The sequence below is a fragment of the Scyliorhinus torazame genome, chromosome 7 (assembly GCF_047496885.1).
Source record: "Scyliorhinus torazame isolate Kashiwa2021f chromosome 7, sScyTor2.1, whole genome shotgun sequence".
NCBI classification, from domain to species: domain Eukaryota; kingdom Metazoa; phylum Chordata; class Chondrichthyes; order Carcharhiniformes; family Scyliorhinidae; genus Scyliorhinus; species Scyliorhinus torazame.
Genome location: NC_092713.1, coordinates 9,446,900 through 9,460,799, shown reverse-complemented (window position 1 = coordinate 9,460,799; position 13,900 = coordinate 9,446,900). Strand labels below are relative to the sequence as shown.

The following is a 13,900-nucleotide window of genomic DNA, read 5'->3' as shown; positions in this document are numbered from 1 at the left end:
CGAACAGCAAAGGTCCCAGCACTGATCCCTGCGGAACACCACTAGTCACAGCCCTCCAATCAGAAAAGCATCCCTCCATTGCAACTCTCTGCCTTCTATGACCTAGCCAGTTCTGTATCCATCTTGCCAACTCACCTCTGATCCCGTGTGACTTCACCTTTTGTACCAGTCTGCCATGAGGGACCTTGTCAAAGGACCTACTGAAGTCCAGATAGACAACATCCACTGCCCTACCTGCATCAATCATCTTTGTGACCTCCTCGAAAAACTCTATCAAGTTACTGAGACACGGCCTCCCTTTCACAAAACCATGCTGCCTCTCACTAATACGTCCATTTGCTTCCAAATGGGAGTAGATCCTGTCTCGAAGAATTCTCTCCAGTAATTTCCCTACCACTGAAGTAAGGCTCACCGGCCTGTAGTTCCCTGGATTATCCTTGCTACCTTTCTAAAACAAAGGAACAACATTGGCTATTCTCCAGTCCTCCGGGACATCACCTGAAGACAGTGAGAATACAAAGATTTCTCTCAAGGCCTCAGCAATTTCCTCTCTAGCCTCCTTCAGTATTCTGGGGTAGATCCCATCAGGCACCGGAGACTTATCCACCTTAATATTTTTTAAGACGCCCAACACCTCGTCTTTTTGGATCTCAATGTGACCCAGGCTATCTACACACCCTTCTCCAGACTCAACATCCACCAATTCCTTCTCTTTGGTGAATACTGATGCAAAGTATTCATTTAGTACCTCACCCATTTCCTCTGGCTCCACATAGATTCCCTTGCCTATCCTTCAGTGGGCCAACCCTTTCCCTGGCTACCCTCTTGCTTTTAATGTACGTGTAAAAAGCCTTGGGATTTTCCTTAACCCTATTTGCCAATAACTTTTTGTGACCCCTTTTAGCCCTCCTGACCTCTTGCTTAAGTTCCTTCCTACTTTCGTTATATTCCACACAGGCTTCGTCTGTTCCCAGCCTTCTAGCCCTGACAAATGCCTCCTTTTTCTTTTTGACGAGGCCTACAATATCTCTTGTTATCCAAGGATTGCAAAATTTGCCATATTTATCCTTCTTCCACACTGCCTTCTTCGGGGCAGCACGGTAGCATTGTGGATAGCACAATTGCTTCACAGCTCCAGGGTCCCAGGTTTGATTCTGGCTTGGGTCACTGTCTGTGCGGAGTCTGCACATCCTCCCCGTGTGTGCGTGGGTTTCCTCCGGGTGCTCCGGTTTCCTCACACAGTCCAAAGATGTGCAGGTTAGGTGGATTGGCCGTGCTAAATTGCCCTTAGTCTCCAAAATTGCCCTTAGTGTTGGGTGGGGTTACTGGGTTATGGGGATAGAGTGGAGGTGTGTGTTTTGGGTAGGGTGCTCTTTCCAAGAGCCGGTGCAGACTCGATGGGCCGAATGGCCTCCTTCTGCACTGTAAATTCTATGATAATCTATGACAGGAACATGCCAGTCCTGAATTCCTTTCAACTGACATTTGAAAGCCTCCCAGATCCACCCCCAATCTAGTTTCTTCAGTTCCCGCCTAATATTGTTCGAATTAGCCTTCCCCCAATTTAGCACATTCATCCTAGGACCATTCTTATCCTTGTCCACCAGCACTTTAAAACTTACTGAATTGTGGTCACTGTTCCCGAAATGCTCCCCCACTGAAACTTCTACCACCTGGCCGGGCTCATTCCCCAATACCAGGTCCAGTACAGCCCCTTCCCTAGTTGGACTATCTACATATTGTTTTAAGAAGCCCTCTTGGATGCTCCTTACAAACGCTGCCCCGTCCACGCCCCTAGCACTAAGTGAGTTAAAGTCTCCCATCACAACAATCCTGTTGCTTTTACTCCTTTCCAAACTCTGTCTACCTATCTGCTCCTCTATCTCCCGCTGGTTGCTGGGAGGCCTGTAGTAAACTCCCAACATTATGACTGCACCCTTCTTATTCCTGATCTCTACCCATATAGCCTCGCTGCCCTCGGAGGTGTCCTCCCGCAGTACAGCTGTGGTATTCTCCCTAACCAGTAGCGCAGCTCCTCCACCCCTTTTACATCCCCCTCTATCCTGCCTGAAAGATCTAAATCCTGGAATGGTTAGCTGCCAATCCTGTCCTTCCCTCAACCAGGTCTCTGTAATGGCATCACGATCATAGTTCCAAGTACTAATCCAAGCTCTAACTTCATCTGCCTTACCTGTTATACTTCTTGCATTAAAGCATATGCATTTCAGGCCACCAGTCCCGCTGTTTTCAGCACCATCTCCCTGTCTGCTCTTCCTCAGAGCCATAGTGGCCCTATTCCCTAGTTCTCCCTCAATTTTTTCACCTTCTGACCTATTGCTCCGGTACCCATCCCCCTGCCGTACTAGTTTAAACCCTCCCATGTGACACTAGCAAACCTCATATCTCAGTCCTAAATTATCTTCCCCTTATTCTGAGATTGTGTCAACTGGTTTTAGTGAGTCTCTCCCCCATGCCGCCCCCCCTCCCCCTTCGTTCCGATAGTAAATCCCATCTATTTCTACCCCTTCACTCCCTGTAGGGATTTTTCAAGTTTCAATCAGATTGCCTCTCATTCCTCAAAATGCTCGAAGGATCCAGTCCCAGTTTCCATAATTCCTCCTCATTAGACAACCTTGACATCCCTGGGATTAACCTGGTCAACCTCTGTTATACTTCCTCCATGGCAAGTTTATCCTTCCTTAGATCAGGAGACCAAAACTGTGCACAATACTCCAGGTAAGGTCTCACCAAGAGTCTGTACAATTGCAACAAGACATCTTTACTCATGTGCTCAGGTCCCCTTGCAGTGAAGGCTAAATATCATTTGCATTCCTAATTGCTTGCAGCACCTGCACACTAGCTATTAGTGACTCATGAGCAAGGACACCCAAAAGCCTTTGGACAAACCCTTGCCGACATCTCACCACGTGAAATACACTGCTTCTCTGCTTTTTTTTAACCAAAGTGGATAAAATAAAGTCGCCATAGTCCCAGATGGCCAAAGGCTACTTTCCCCTTTGAGGGGGGAGAGCTGACTGGTGGTGGTTTAACCTGAGGGTCACCACACCTCACCACGAATGAGAAGGCATGAATAACCTGTCGATACGGGCCTTGCCCTGCATCACAAACCAGCTGCCCAGCCAACTGAGCTAAACCGCAGCAGCGCCCCCTCCCCCCACAGTGGATAGCATCACACGTATTCACAATATATTTCATCTGCCATGTTCTTGTCCAATCACTTAACCTGTCCTAGTCCCCTGGAAGCCTCCTTGCAGCCTCCTCACAACATACATTCCAAACCTAGATTTGCATCATCAGCAAATTTGGAGATATTACATTTGGTCACCATATCCAAATCATTGATACAGATTGTGAGCAGCTGTGGCCCCAGCACTGATCCTTGCGATACCCCACTACTAACAGCCTGCTACTCTGAGAATGGCCTATTTATTCCTACTCTGTTTCCCATCTGTTAACCAATTATCAATCCATATCAGTATACATGGCTATACATGTACATTCTGCACGTGTACCATTAAGTTCTTACGATTTTTTGTCACTTTGTCTGCTAAACTCATGGATTTAGAATAAAATTACTAATTGGAGGCCGATATGAACAGGGAGGAAGGAAAGAATTGCACTTGGATCGCAATTTTCAGAAGCAGAGGACAACCCAACTCGCTGCACTGCCAAAAAAACAATGTTAAATTGTGGTCATATCCCTAACATTGGAAAAGTGTCAGCCAATCTACACACAGCAAGTGCCCACTAATAGCAACATAATAGTGAATGATCATTACTGAATGAGAGATAAATATTGGACATGGTGCCTGGGGAAACTCCACTGCTCTCGCTCCAAGTAGCATCTGTACCTTTTATGTCCTCCCGAGAAGATAAACAAACCTCCGTTAACCTCTGCCCAGTATTGAAAGCAGTGAAGCTTTCCCTTAGTATTGCCTCTGCCGCTCCATCCCCCCCCCCCCCCCCCCCCCCCCCCCCCCACCACCACTAAACCCGTCTGCCTCGCCACCTTGCCCCTCCTGACACTCCTTTGAGATGTTCCTTAAAACCTACTTTTTTGACCAAGTGTTATGAAGCCAGTAGATGTAATAACTGGACAGGAGATCCTGGAATGAAACCTTTGCTCAAAAGACTGTAACATTAACTTTTTTTTAATATAAGCCTGCCTTTTTGCAGCTTCCATCCTATCCAGTCTTTCTTCTGACAGAATTAATAGATGTTCACTCCCCGAGATGCTGTCTCCAACTGCCCTGGCTTCCAGTTAAAACTAAGAACAAAGGGATGTGACCTCCTGTTGCTAAGCAAAGCCCTTGCTACTGCTATTCGTTCCTCATGCCACAGCTCTCTCTAAGCACAATAGAAACACAGTTGGAACTTAACTTACCGCACACATACCGTACACATACAAACACCTTTGTCCAGCATGGATCTAACTACAGGTTTTACCCTTCCAGAGACCAAAACATTAAACGCACTTAAAACTATACCTTATTTCTAATGTTTGCCAATACAAATATTATACCTTAAAACTATCTTTGTTTTCCTAACACCAAGCTTTTGGTCACATGTCCGAATATCCCTTTATGTGGGACAACATCAAATGTTGTTTGATAAAGCTGCTGTGAAGTACTTTGCCATGTTTTACCATGTCAAAGGAGCAGTATAAATGCAGGCTGTTATTGTCGAAAAGGGAGTGTTCGGCCTGATTTTCCAACTACAGTTATGTGGGAAATATCCACCAAAGATATTCTTCTTTGTAACTGGAACCCTGCAGAACTTAAGAATGTGTTTTTAAAGGTGTCATAGATAATAGACGCTGCAATGGGTAACGCACCTTCATGAACTCTGAAGGCAGTTGTCCATTCGGGAATGAAGCTCCCTCGGAGCTCAGCTGAATGAAGAATCCTCGGGTTGTACTGAAGCTGGTTTTCAGAGGCAGGTTGTATTTTTCTCCCAGCTGGGTTATCATTCCTACTCAATTTAACAGGCAACAGTGAACATAATTATTCAGCCTTGCAGGGGTTAATGAAGTTTCACTTACAGATTAAGCAAACCAAACAAGATGCAGTCAGCACAACATAATATCTATGATAAAAGCATTTCTTGTCTAAAGGAGATTTGACCTGTGTTGTTTTAATCCAAGTATAGAGAATATGCCAAACGGAGTAGTAGAAAGAAAGAAATAATCATAGGAAGAACAGAGAAGTATCTTTCATGACCTCAGGATGTATCAAAGTACTTTACAGCACATTAAATACTTTTAAAATGTACAGTAAGAAGTTTTACAACACCAGGTTAAAGTCCAACAGGTTTGTTTCGAATCACTAGCTTTCGGAGCACTTCTTCCACAGGTGAATGAAGAGGGTTTCATGTCACATTACATTCATCCCCCACCATCTGGCCTTGCAAAATCCTACCAACTGTCCTGGCTTGAGACAATTCACACCTCTTTAACCTGGGATTATCCCTATATCCAGGTGCTCCCTTTGGACCTGTAAAGACTTAATTACCTGTAAAGACTCGCATTCAAAGTATCGTCTTGCATCATTGACTTTGTCTATATATATGTTTCTGGAACCCACCTCTTCATTCACCTGAGGAAGGAGCAGTGCTCCGAAAGCTAGTGATTCGGAACAAACCTGTTGGACTTTAACCTGGTGTTGTAAGACTTCTTACTGTGCCCACCCCAGTCCAACGCCGGCATCTCAACATCATTTTAAAATGTGGCAACTGGTGTAATGTAGGAAACACAATGGCCGATTTTCAGACAAGTCCCAGTACAAATAGCAATGTCTTTTTAAGTGAAATCTGAGTGAATAGTATAGATGCATTTAAGGGAAAGCTGGATGAACACATGAGGGAGAAAGAAGCAGAGGATATATTTCAGGACTGGATGAAGGTGGGGGCGGAGGGGGGGGGGGGGTAAAGAGTTCATGTGGAGCATAGACGCAAACATGTTTCTGTGCTGCAATTTCAGTGTAATTCTACGCAATTCATTTCTACCTCATCTGAGTGAACACTGAACTCAAAGAGTTCTGTAAAACAAGCACAAACATTCTGTCATGTGGGAGTACCTTTAAGAAATGGGTGTTTAAGAAATGTACCTTTAAGAAATGGGTGTTTAAGAAATGTACCTTTAAGAAATGGGTATTACTGCAGTGATGTCAGAGTGTGGGTGGAACTGGGCTGTCTGTCAGCTTTTTTACTTTCGTTTTAGGCTGTTTGCTGCAGGGTGTGTTTTAGTTTCGTTTTCAGAGCCGGATAGCTGCAGTCACAGCCAGAAGGGGTATTAGTCTCTCTCTCTGTAATCTAAAAACTGTAAATCGATCCTTTGGTGATTTAAAACTAATAACTGCTCTCAGTAGTGACTTTAACCTGATGTGCTTATGTTAAAATTTATTTTTTAAGTCTTATGGATGTTAAAAGGACAGCTTAAGGATTACTTAGTGTTGCAGTCTTTGGGGATTGTATTTGAATTAAGGGTTGCTAAGATGCTCACTGTATGTTTTAAAAAGGTTAACTTGAATTCATAGTACAGCTGAAGGTGGTATACAGAGCACACCTCACGAGGGTGAGGGTGAACCGATTCTTTGAAGGATTAGAAGATGTGTGTGAGTGTTGCGGGGGCGGCCCCGCTAATCACGTTCATATGTTTTGGTCCTGTCCAAAGCTAGAGGATTACTGGAAGGAGGTTTTTAGGGTAATTTCCAAGGTGGTGCGTGTGAAACTGGACCTGGGTCTCTGGGGAGGCCATATCCGGGGTGTCGGACCAGCCAGGGTTGGAAACGGGTGTGGAGGCAGATATCGTAGCCTTCGCCTCGTTGATCGCCCAAAGGCGGATCCTGCTGGGATGGAGAGCAGCCTCTCCACCCTGCGCCCTGGCGTGGTGGGGGGGACCTGTTGGAAATTTTGATTCTTGAGAACGTTAAGTTTGAACTGAGGGGAAGGATGGAGGGGTTCTACAATTCATGGGTATTATTCATTATGCACTTTCAAGAACTGGATAACATTGAACATTAGTTGGGGGGGATGGGGGGGAAGTTTTGGGGGAAAGGGGGGCTGTGTGTATTAAGGGTGACTATGGGTAATCCCTGGTTCCTTTTTGTCATTTATTTATGTAAACATGCGGGCTAATGTTTGGGGGTTGGTGGGAGGATGGGATCGTTGTTATTGTTATGGGGATTGTCATATTTTTTACTGATTGTTGGTGGGTGTAAATTTGGGAGAAAATGTGAAAAAGGAGAATAAAAATATTTTTTTTTTAAACTTGAGTTCATCGAATAAACATTGTTTTGCTTTAAAAAATACTTTTCCATTTCTGCTGTACCACACCTGTAGAGTGGGCCGTGTGCTCCCCATACCACAATCTAGTAAAAGTTGTGGGTCAGGTGAACTCCATGATACACTTTGGGGTTCTCTAAACCCTGGCCCATAACAATTCAAATCTCCGGCATTTAGCAAAGTGCCAACGATTATCTTAGAGATGCGTTAATTTTTTGTTTGAAAAGTGCGTCAAGGTCTTTGCTGAATCACAATTATCACAGATCTCTATTAGCATCTTTCTGATTAAAAGTGTACATCAGTCCACCTGGGAGAGAAAGCTACAGCCTTTCACAACCATATTTCCATGTCATTCAGATTAGACTCAAAGACACTCATCAGTTTTGCACAATTTTAAACTATATTTATTACTATTTTCATCAAAACTTAAATGCTAACTGTTTCTCTCTCCGCCGATGGGGGAGGGGATCCCCAGCTCTTAAATAATCCCCAGCTTTTAAATAAAAGCTTCAATGAGCATCACCTGCTCTCAATTCACTCTGAAGCTCGACCTGCGACTTGCATTTCTAACATTGACAGATCCCCCTTCTTTTAAGGTCGAAAGATAAAAATACAAAAATAAAAATAATTTCTGATTCTCCACAGTTAAAAAGTGAGACATAATACGGAAAATTAATGTAGCTCTGAGAGATATCGTTGGCACTTTGTTAAAGGCCGGAGATTTGAATATTTGTGCTTCAGGTCTGTTCAATTTCCTATTTGCTTCCCACGCCAGCAGACTGACCAACAGCTTGTCTTAGATAAACAACAGAGTATCAGGGAAGCAGCTTCCACGAGGCCTTAAGAGTGATCTGGTAATCTGACACGGAGAGAAATCCAGAAAGATCCCCCTCCCCCCCACACACACCCAGCTGTCTTCAAGCTTTAAACACTCACCAGCCGGATAGAGTGAAAAACACTGCCTGCTCCGTTTACCCGGAGTGAACCCCAGCCACGGTATTAGAGAGAGAGAGAGTTCTACCCTTTCTAAGAGAGACATTTAAAAGAGTTCGGTTCAGATCGAAGTTCAAATTAAACCAAAATTGGGGACCGCCTTTCTTAGCAGAAAATTCTGGAACACTAATAAGCAGCGAGGTTTCGGTAAAGCCTGGGAATTTAAAGGAACTGAAACGTAAGCGGAAAATACTGGACAATCTCAGCAGGTCTGACAGCGTCTGGGGAGAGGGAAGGGAGCTAACGTTTCCCGTCTGGATGACTCTTTGTCAAAGCTGAAGAGAACTGGAAATAGGGTGAGATTTATACGTGGTGGGGGGAGGAGGGCGGACAATGGTGAGGGAAAAACAGATCAATGGAAGAAATTAAAATAAATTGATAGGAATAAAAATGGGGTGAAGGTGCAGGAGAGAGTTCACAGTCTGATGTTGTTGAACTCAATGTTAAGTCCTGAAGGCTGTAACGTGCCTAATCGGAATCTGAGGTGCTGTTCCTCAAGTTTGCGCTGGGCTTCACTGGGACATTGCACCAGGTCAAGGACAGACAAGTGGATGTGAGAGCAGGATGCTGAGTTGAAATGGCAGGGACAGGAATGTCTGGGTCCTGCTTTTGGACAGACTGGAGGTGTTCTGCAAAATGGTCACCCAGTCTGCGTTTAGTCTCTCCAACGTAGAGTAGACCGCACTGGGAGCAGTGAATGCAATAGACCAGATTGAAGGAGGTGCATGAGAAGCACTGCCTAACTTGAAAAGAATGTTTACATCCTGGGACGGTGACCAGGGAGGAGGTAAAGGGGCAGGTGTTACACCTTCTGCGATTGCATGGGAAGGTGCCGTGGGAAGAGGGTGAGGTGCTAGGGATAATGGAGGAGTGGACCAGGGTATCCCGGAGGGAACGGTCCCTGCAAAATGCTGAAAGGCGGAGTGAGGGGAAGATGTGTTTGGTGGTGGCATCATGCTGGAGTTGGTGGAACTGGCGATGGATGATTCTTTGAATGTGGAGGCTGGTGGGGTGAAAAGTAAGGACAAGGGTGAGCCTATCCTGGTTCTGGGAGGGAGGGGACAGGGTGAAAGCAGAGGTGGGAGAGATGGGTCGGACACGGTTGACGGCCCTAACGACCACAGTGGGTGGGAAACCACGATTAAGGAAGAATGAAGACATGTCAGCAACACCATTTGGAAAATGGCATCATCGGAACAGATGCAATGGAGGCGAAGGAACTGGGAGGATGGGTGGAGTCCTTCCAGGATGTGGGGTGTGAAGAGCTGTAGATGAGGTTTGCTGTGGGAGGCGGTGAGTTTGTAATGGATACTAGTGGACAATCTCTTCCCAGCAATTGAAATAGCAAGGTCAAAGAAGGGAAGGGAAGTGAAGGAGATGGACCAATGTAAGGGGGATAGAGGGATGGAAACTGGAAGCAAAATTAATAATTTTCCCAGGTCCAGACGGGAACATGAAACCGCACCAAAACAGTCATTGATGCACTGATTAGGGCATTGTGGGATGGGGCCAGAGTAGGACTGGAACAAGGATGTTCCACATACCCCATAAAGCAAAACTGGAACCCATGCGGATACCCTTCGCACATCTGCCCAGGGATGTCCCATAATTTAAATTAAAGGTGCAATCCATCTGAAACACATAAGTCCCAGCAACTGTCAAGGCATAAATGTTATGAAAGCAAAAAAACCCCAGAAAATAAAAGGTATACGTAGGGGAAACCGGATTTAAACAGGAGGATCCATACACACTGAACTTCAGGAGTCTGCCCATGCACAATGACATGGAAATTTAGACATTGTTGTCTGTCATTCAGCACTCCACCAGCAGATGTGATGGTGAGGTTTTCCCAGAGCAATCCTTAAGCAATCAGTGAGTTGATGAAAACTTGCATTTTACGCGGCTAGACTCGTAAAAACCTTTAGGTAGGCTACAACTTGTTGATTGAGGTATGATGCAAGTTCATAATAAATGCTAAACACCTTCACTGACACCAAGAAGCTAAAGCTAAATGTCTCCATTACAATAATAAAATTACATTTAATTTTAAAATAATAAATTATTTTTGATGAATTTTGTTTACAATATTTTAGCTTCGACCTTAAGAAAATTAGATTCAACCTCTATCTGAAAATTAAAACACCAGGTTAAAGTCCAACAGGTTTGTTTCGATGTCACTAGCTTTCGGAGCGCTGCTCCTTCCTCAGGTGAATTCACCTGAGGAAGGAGCAGCGCTCCAAAAGCTAGTGACATCGAAACAAACCTGTTGGACTTTAACCTGGTGTTGTAAGACTTCGTACTGTGCTCACCCCAGTCCAACGCCGGCATCTCCACATCATGAAAATTAAAAGTGAAGGGATTCGGTGCTTTCAACTGCCCAGTTTGCTGTCTATGAGGATACTTAAAGGTCACTGGATGCTCACCCAATTTGATGAGACCAATATCCCCAGACACCTGGAGATCCCCTTGACTTGGCCTCAGATTGAAACTGTTGTCAAGAAAGGGGACTCACATCACAGATCCTGCTGGATGCTTATAGGCAACTTTCTTTGAGAAAAGGAGTCAAGCACCATTAATTTGCCGCTGATGGTGAAATATAACTGCATCCGACTACCATCTTACATACTTATAATGGAAAGAAAAAAATGAAACATGACACGGCCTTATTGCACAAGCTGGTTCATGGAAAATTTAGGGTTTACGATTCTGCAAATGAGCAGAAAGTGCAACTGTAATCTGACCAGCACAATTTTAAAGTGGAACCTTTGCTCCATTTTAACTATTTAAACTTGTTTATCTGAACTGTTACATTTTGATTTATCAGACACAGTAAGGTTCCAATATGACAACCGTACCTGCCACATCATCGACAATCTCTGTGTACGTGCGCCGAGCAATATCAAGGAACTCATTGATATTTGGTCTGACTGCGTAGCATTTCTGTGTCCTCATGTTCAAACAGCCTTTAATGTACCTGGTGTCATCGTTGATGACAGTTTTGATTTGCTCCAGAATGAGGTTGAATCTGGAATATTCACAGTGCAAAAACAAATGCAATGAATTATTGAAAACACACATTTAAAAAGAAACATTAAAAAGTTAACCAAAGTAAGTTTTGAAAAACAAAACAAATTCCTGAGTTTTATGAACTTGGGACAAAATCTGAAATGCATAAAAGTTATGTTACGTTTTTTATAATTCACCGGCCCAAATGTCCAATTCTGGACACATTAAAAAGGTCAGAGAAGTTGAAGAGGATATTTACCAGGATGGCACCGGGGATGAGGAACTTCATTTATGTGGAGAGAGAGACTGGAGAAGCTGGGATTGATCTCCTTATAGCAGAGCAGATTAAAGGGTTCAAGAAGGTCAGTCATGAAGGCACTTTAATACCATCGTCTCGAGGACAATTTGGGATAATCAAGTCATGTTCACTCATGACACGATATGGGCATTGCTGGCAAGGCCAATACTTTTATAATAATCTTTTCATAATAATAATATCGTTATTTCGGTTACCTGCTGTCTGCAAGTGAACTGCAATAAGCCTTAAGTAATGGTGTCTTGCAAGTTTTCAAAGTTCCCTGTACAACAAAAGCAATGATCACAATTAATCGACAATTTCTGGAAAGAAAAGGTTAACTGGGGCGGGATTCTCCCCTACCCAGCGGGGCGGGGGGTTCCAGCGTAATGGAGTGGCGGGAACCACTCCGGCGTCGGGCCGCCCCAAAGGTGCAGAATTCTCCGCACCTTTAGGGGCCAAGCCCTCACCTTGAGGGGCTAGGCCCACGCCGGAGTGGTTTCCGCTCCGACGGCTGGTGGGATAGGCCTTTGGCGCCACGCCAGCCGGCGCCGAAAGGACTTCACCGGGCAACGCATGCGCGAGAGCGTCAGCAGCCGCTCACGGTATCCCCGCGCATGCGCAGGGGAGGGGGTCTCTTCCGCCTCCGCCATAGTGAAGACCATGGTGAAGGCGGAAGAAAAAGAATGCCCCCACGGCAAAGGCCTGCCCCATCAGTGGGCCCCGATCGTGGGCCAGGCCACCGTGGGGGCACACCCAGGACGCCGGTGCCCGCCTGCGCTGCCTTGTCCCGCCGTTCACAAGGTGGTTTAATCCACGCCGGCGGGAGAGGGTTGACAGCGGCGGGTCTTCGGCCCATCGCGGGCTGGAGAATCGCCAGGGGTGGGCCCACCGACCGGCGCGATTCCCGCCCCCGCCGAATCTCTGGTGGCGGAGAATTCAGGACACGGCGAGGGCGGGATTCACGCCAGCCCCCGGCGATTCTCCGACCCGGTGGGGAGTCGGAGAATCGCGCCCCTGATTTCAATTATAAGCAAATTTTACTCAGCAATTTTGATTCTTTCCTCGTTCATATCCCTGCTGTAACGTTACTCAGTTCCAAAGGTTCTCTGTATTGACATTTCTCTTTGCTCTATACAGGGATATGCATACCCACCTCACCATTATCTCTCCCCATTCAGATCAGAAAAGGGATTCAATAGACATTGGGGAGCTGCCAGGGCTGGCAGAGCTAAATGACGCAGGGGCAGCCAGGGCTCGATCCAGCTGCCCCTCCATCCCCAGGACCCTTTGGATACTGGCCCTGTGGAGGGGGGGGGGGGGTCACTGGGCATCAACCCAAAGCCATCCTATGGAGTGGCGATAGCGGCTGCCAGCTCCTCCGAAAGCCTCTCTCCTGACAACGGCGAGTCTCACAGTCAGTACCAGCACAGTGCGGCACGGCAGGGTATGTGCCGCCGGCAAGTGCGCCATGGCCCTCCAGCCCCAGAGGACATCTGCCAGGGACATCGAAGGCCATGGGGCGTGGTAAGCAGTAGGCTGCCTCCACCTCTGATGTGCATCACAGGGACACACCTTGACGCAGTGGGAGAGCACGGAAGGCTAAACATGTTGAGGATCAATGAGGGGGCACTGGGGGGTGGGGGAGATCTGGGAGGGGTGGGGTGAGTGGGCCAGCACCATCGGGAGATTGGTGTACTAATCAGTACCCACGTGACCACCTGTTGGGGAGGCCATTAGATCACGGCAGCGTTCCCCGTTAGGTCGGGGGACGCTCCCGTTAATTGTATGGAGATTGGGCTGAATTGGTGATTATTGGTTTCTCGCCACACTACAGTGGGTTCCTGATTTCACCAACGGGAGAGGACCAATTAGATAGCAAACAGATAGGCGCGGTTTTCGTTTTTGGTCTCGCCTGCGATTTGACGGTCTTGTTACGCTCTGGCTTAAGAGCAACGCGGCCATTAAATTGCGCCCAGAGATTTTGGATAGTTCTGACTTACTTACCTGGATATTTACAGACGAAATGTTAAGACAGAAAAAAAGCCTAGGGTGGGACTTTCCCATATTTTGGCAGAATGGGGCAGCGGGCGGGAAAAGCAGTGTTTAGCTTGCCGGCAGCAGTGACACGTTGTTGTGCTGTACTTTTAGCACCCAAAAAGAAAAGTTCCCCATGGGTTTCACATTGCCTCTGTGGAGGCTCGTCTTGGATTTGGCCGCCCCACCATCATGTGAGCACATCAATCAGCGGGCACTCCATTAAAAGGCCGCCCTAGTGCTCCGCAACCACTTCCTCTTGGTACA

At 46.2% G+C, this 13,900-nt stretch overlaps 1 protein-coding gene across 1 annotated transcript in view; it reads right to left on the bottom strand.

The window, feature by feature from the left end:
- The window catches only part of msh4 (mutS homolog 4), a 145,163-nt gene that overhangs the window by 60,091 nt on the left and 71,172 nt on the right, over positions 1–13,900 (bottom strand). The window contains exons 10-12 of the mRNA XM_072512839.1: positions 11,815–11,879; positions 11,151–11,320; positions 4,856–4,992 (exon numbers count right to left, since the gene is read on the bottom strand). Coding sequence (XP_072368940.1) covers positions 4,856–4,992; positions 11,151–11,320; positions 11,815–11,879 — 372 coding nt within the window. The remainder of the gene's footprint in view (positions 1–4,855; positions 4,993–11,150; positions 11,321–11,814; positions 11,880–13,900) is intronic.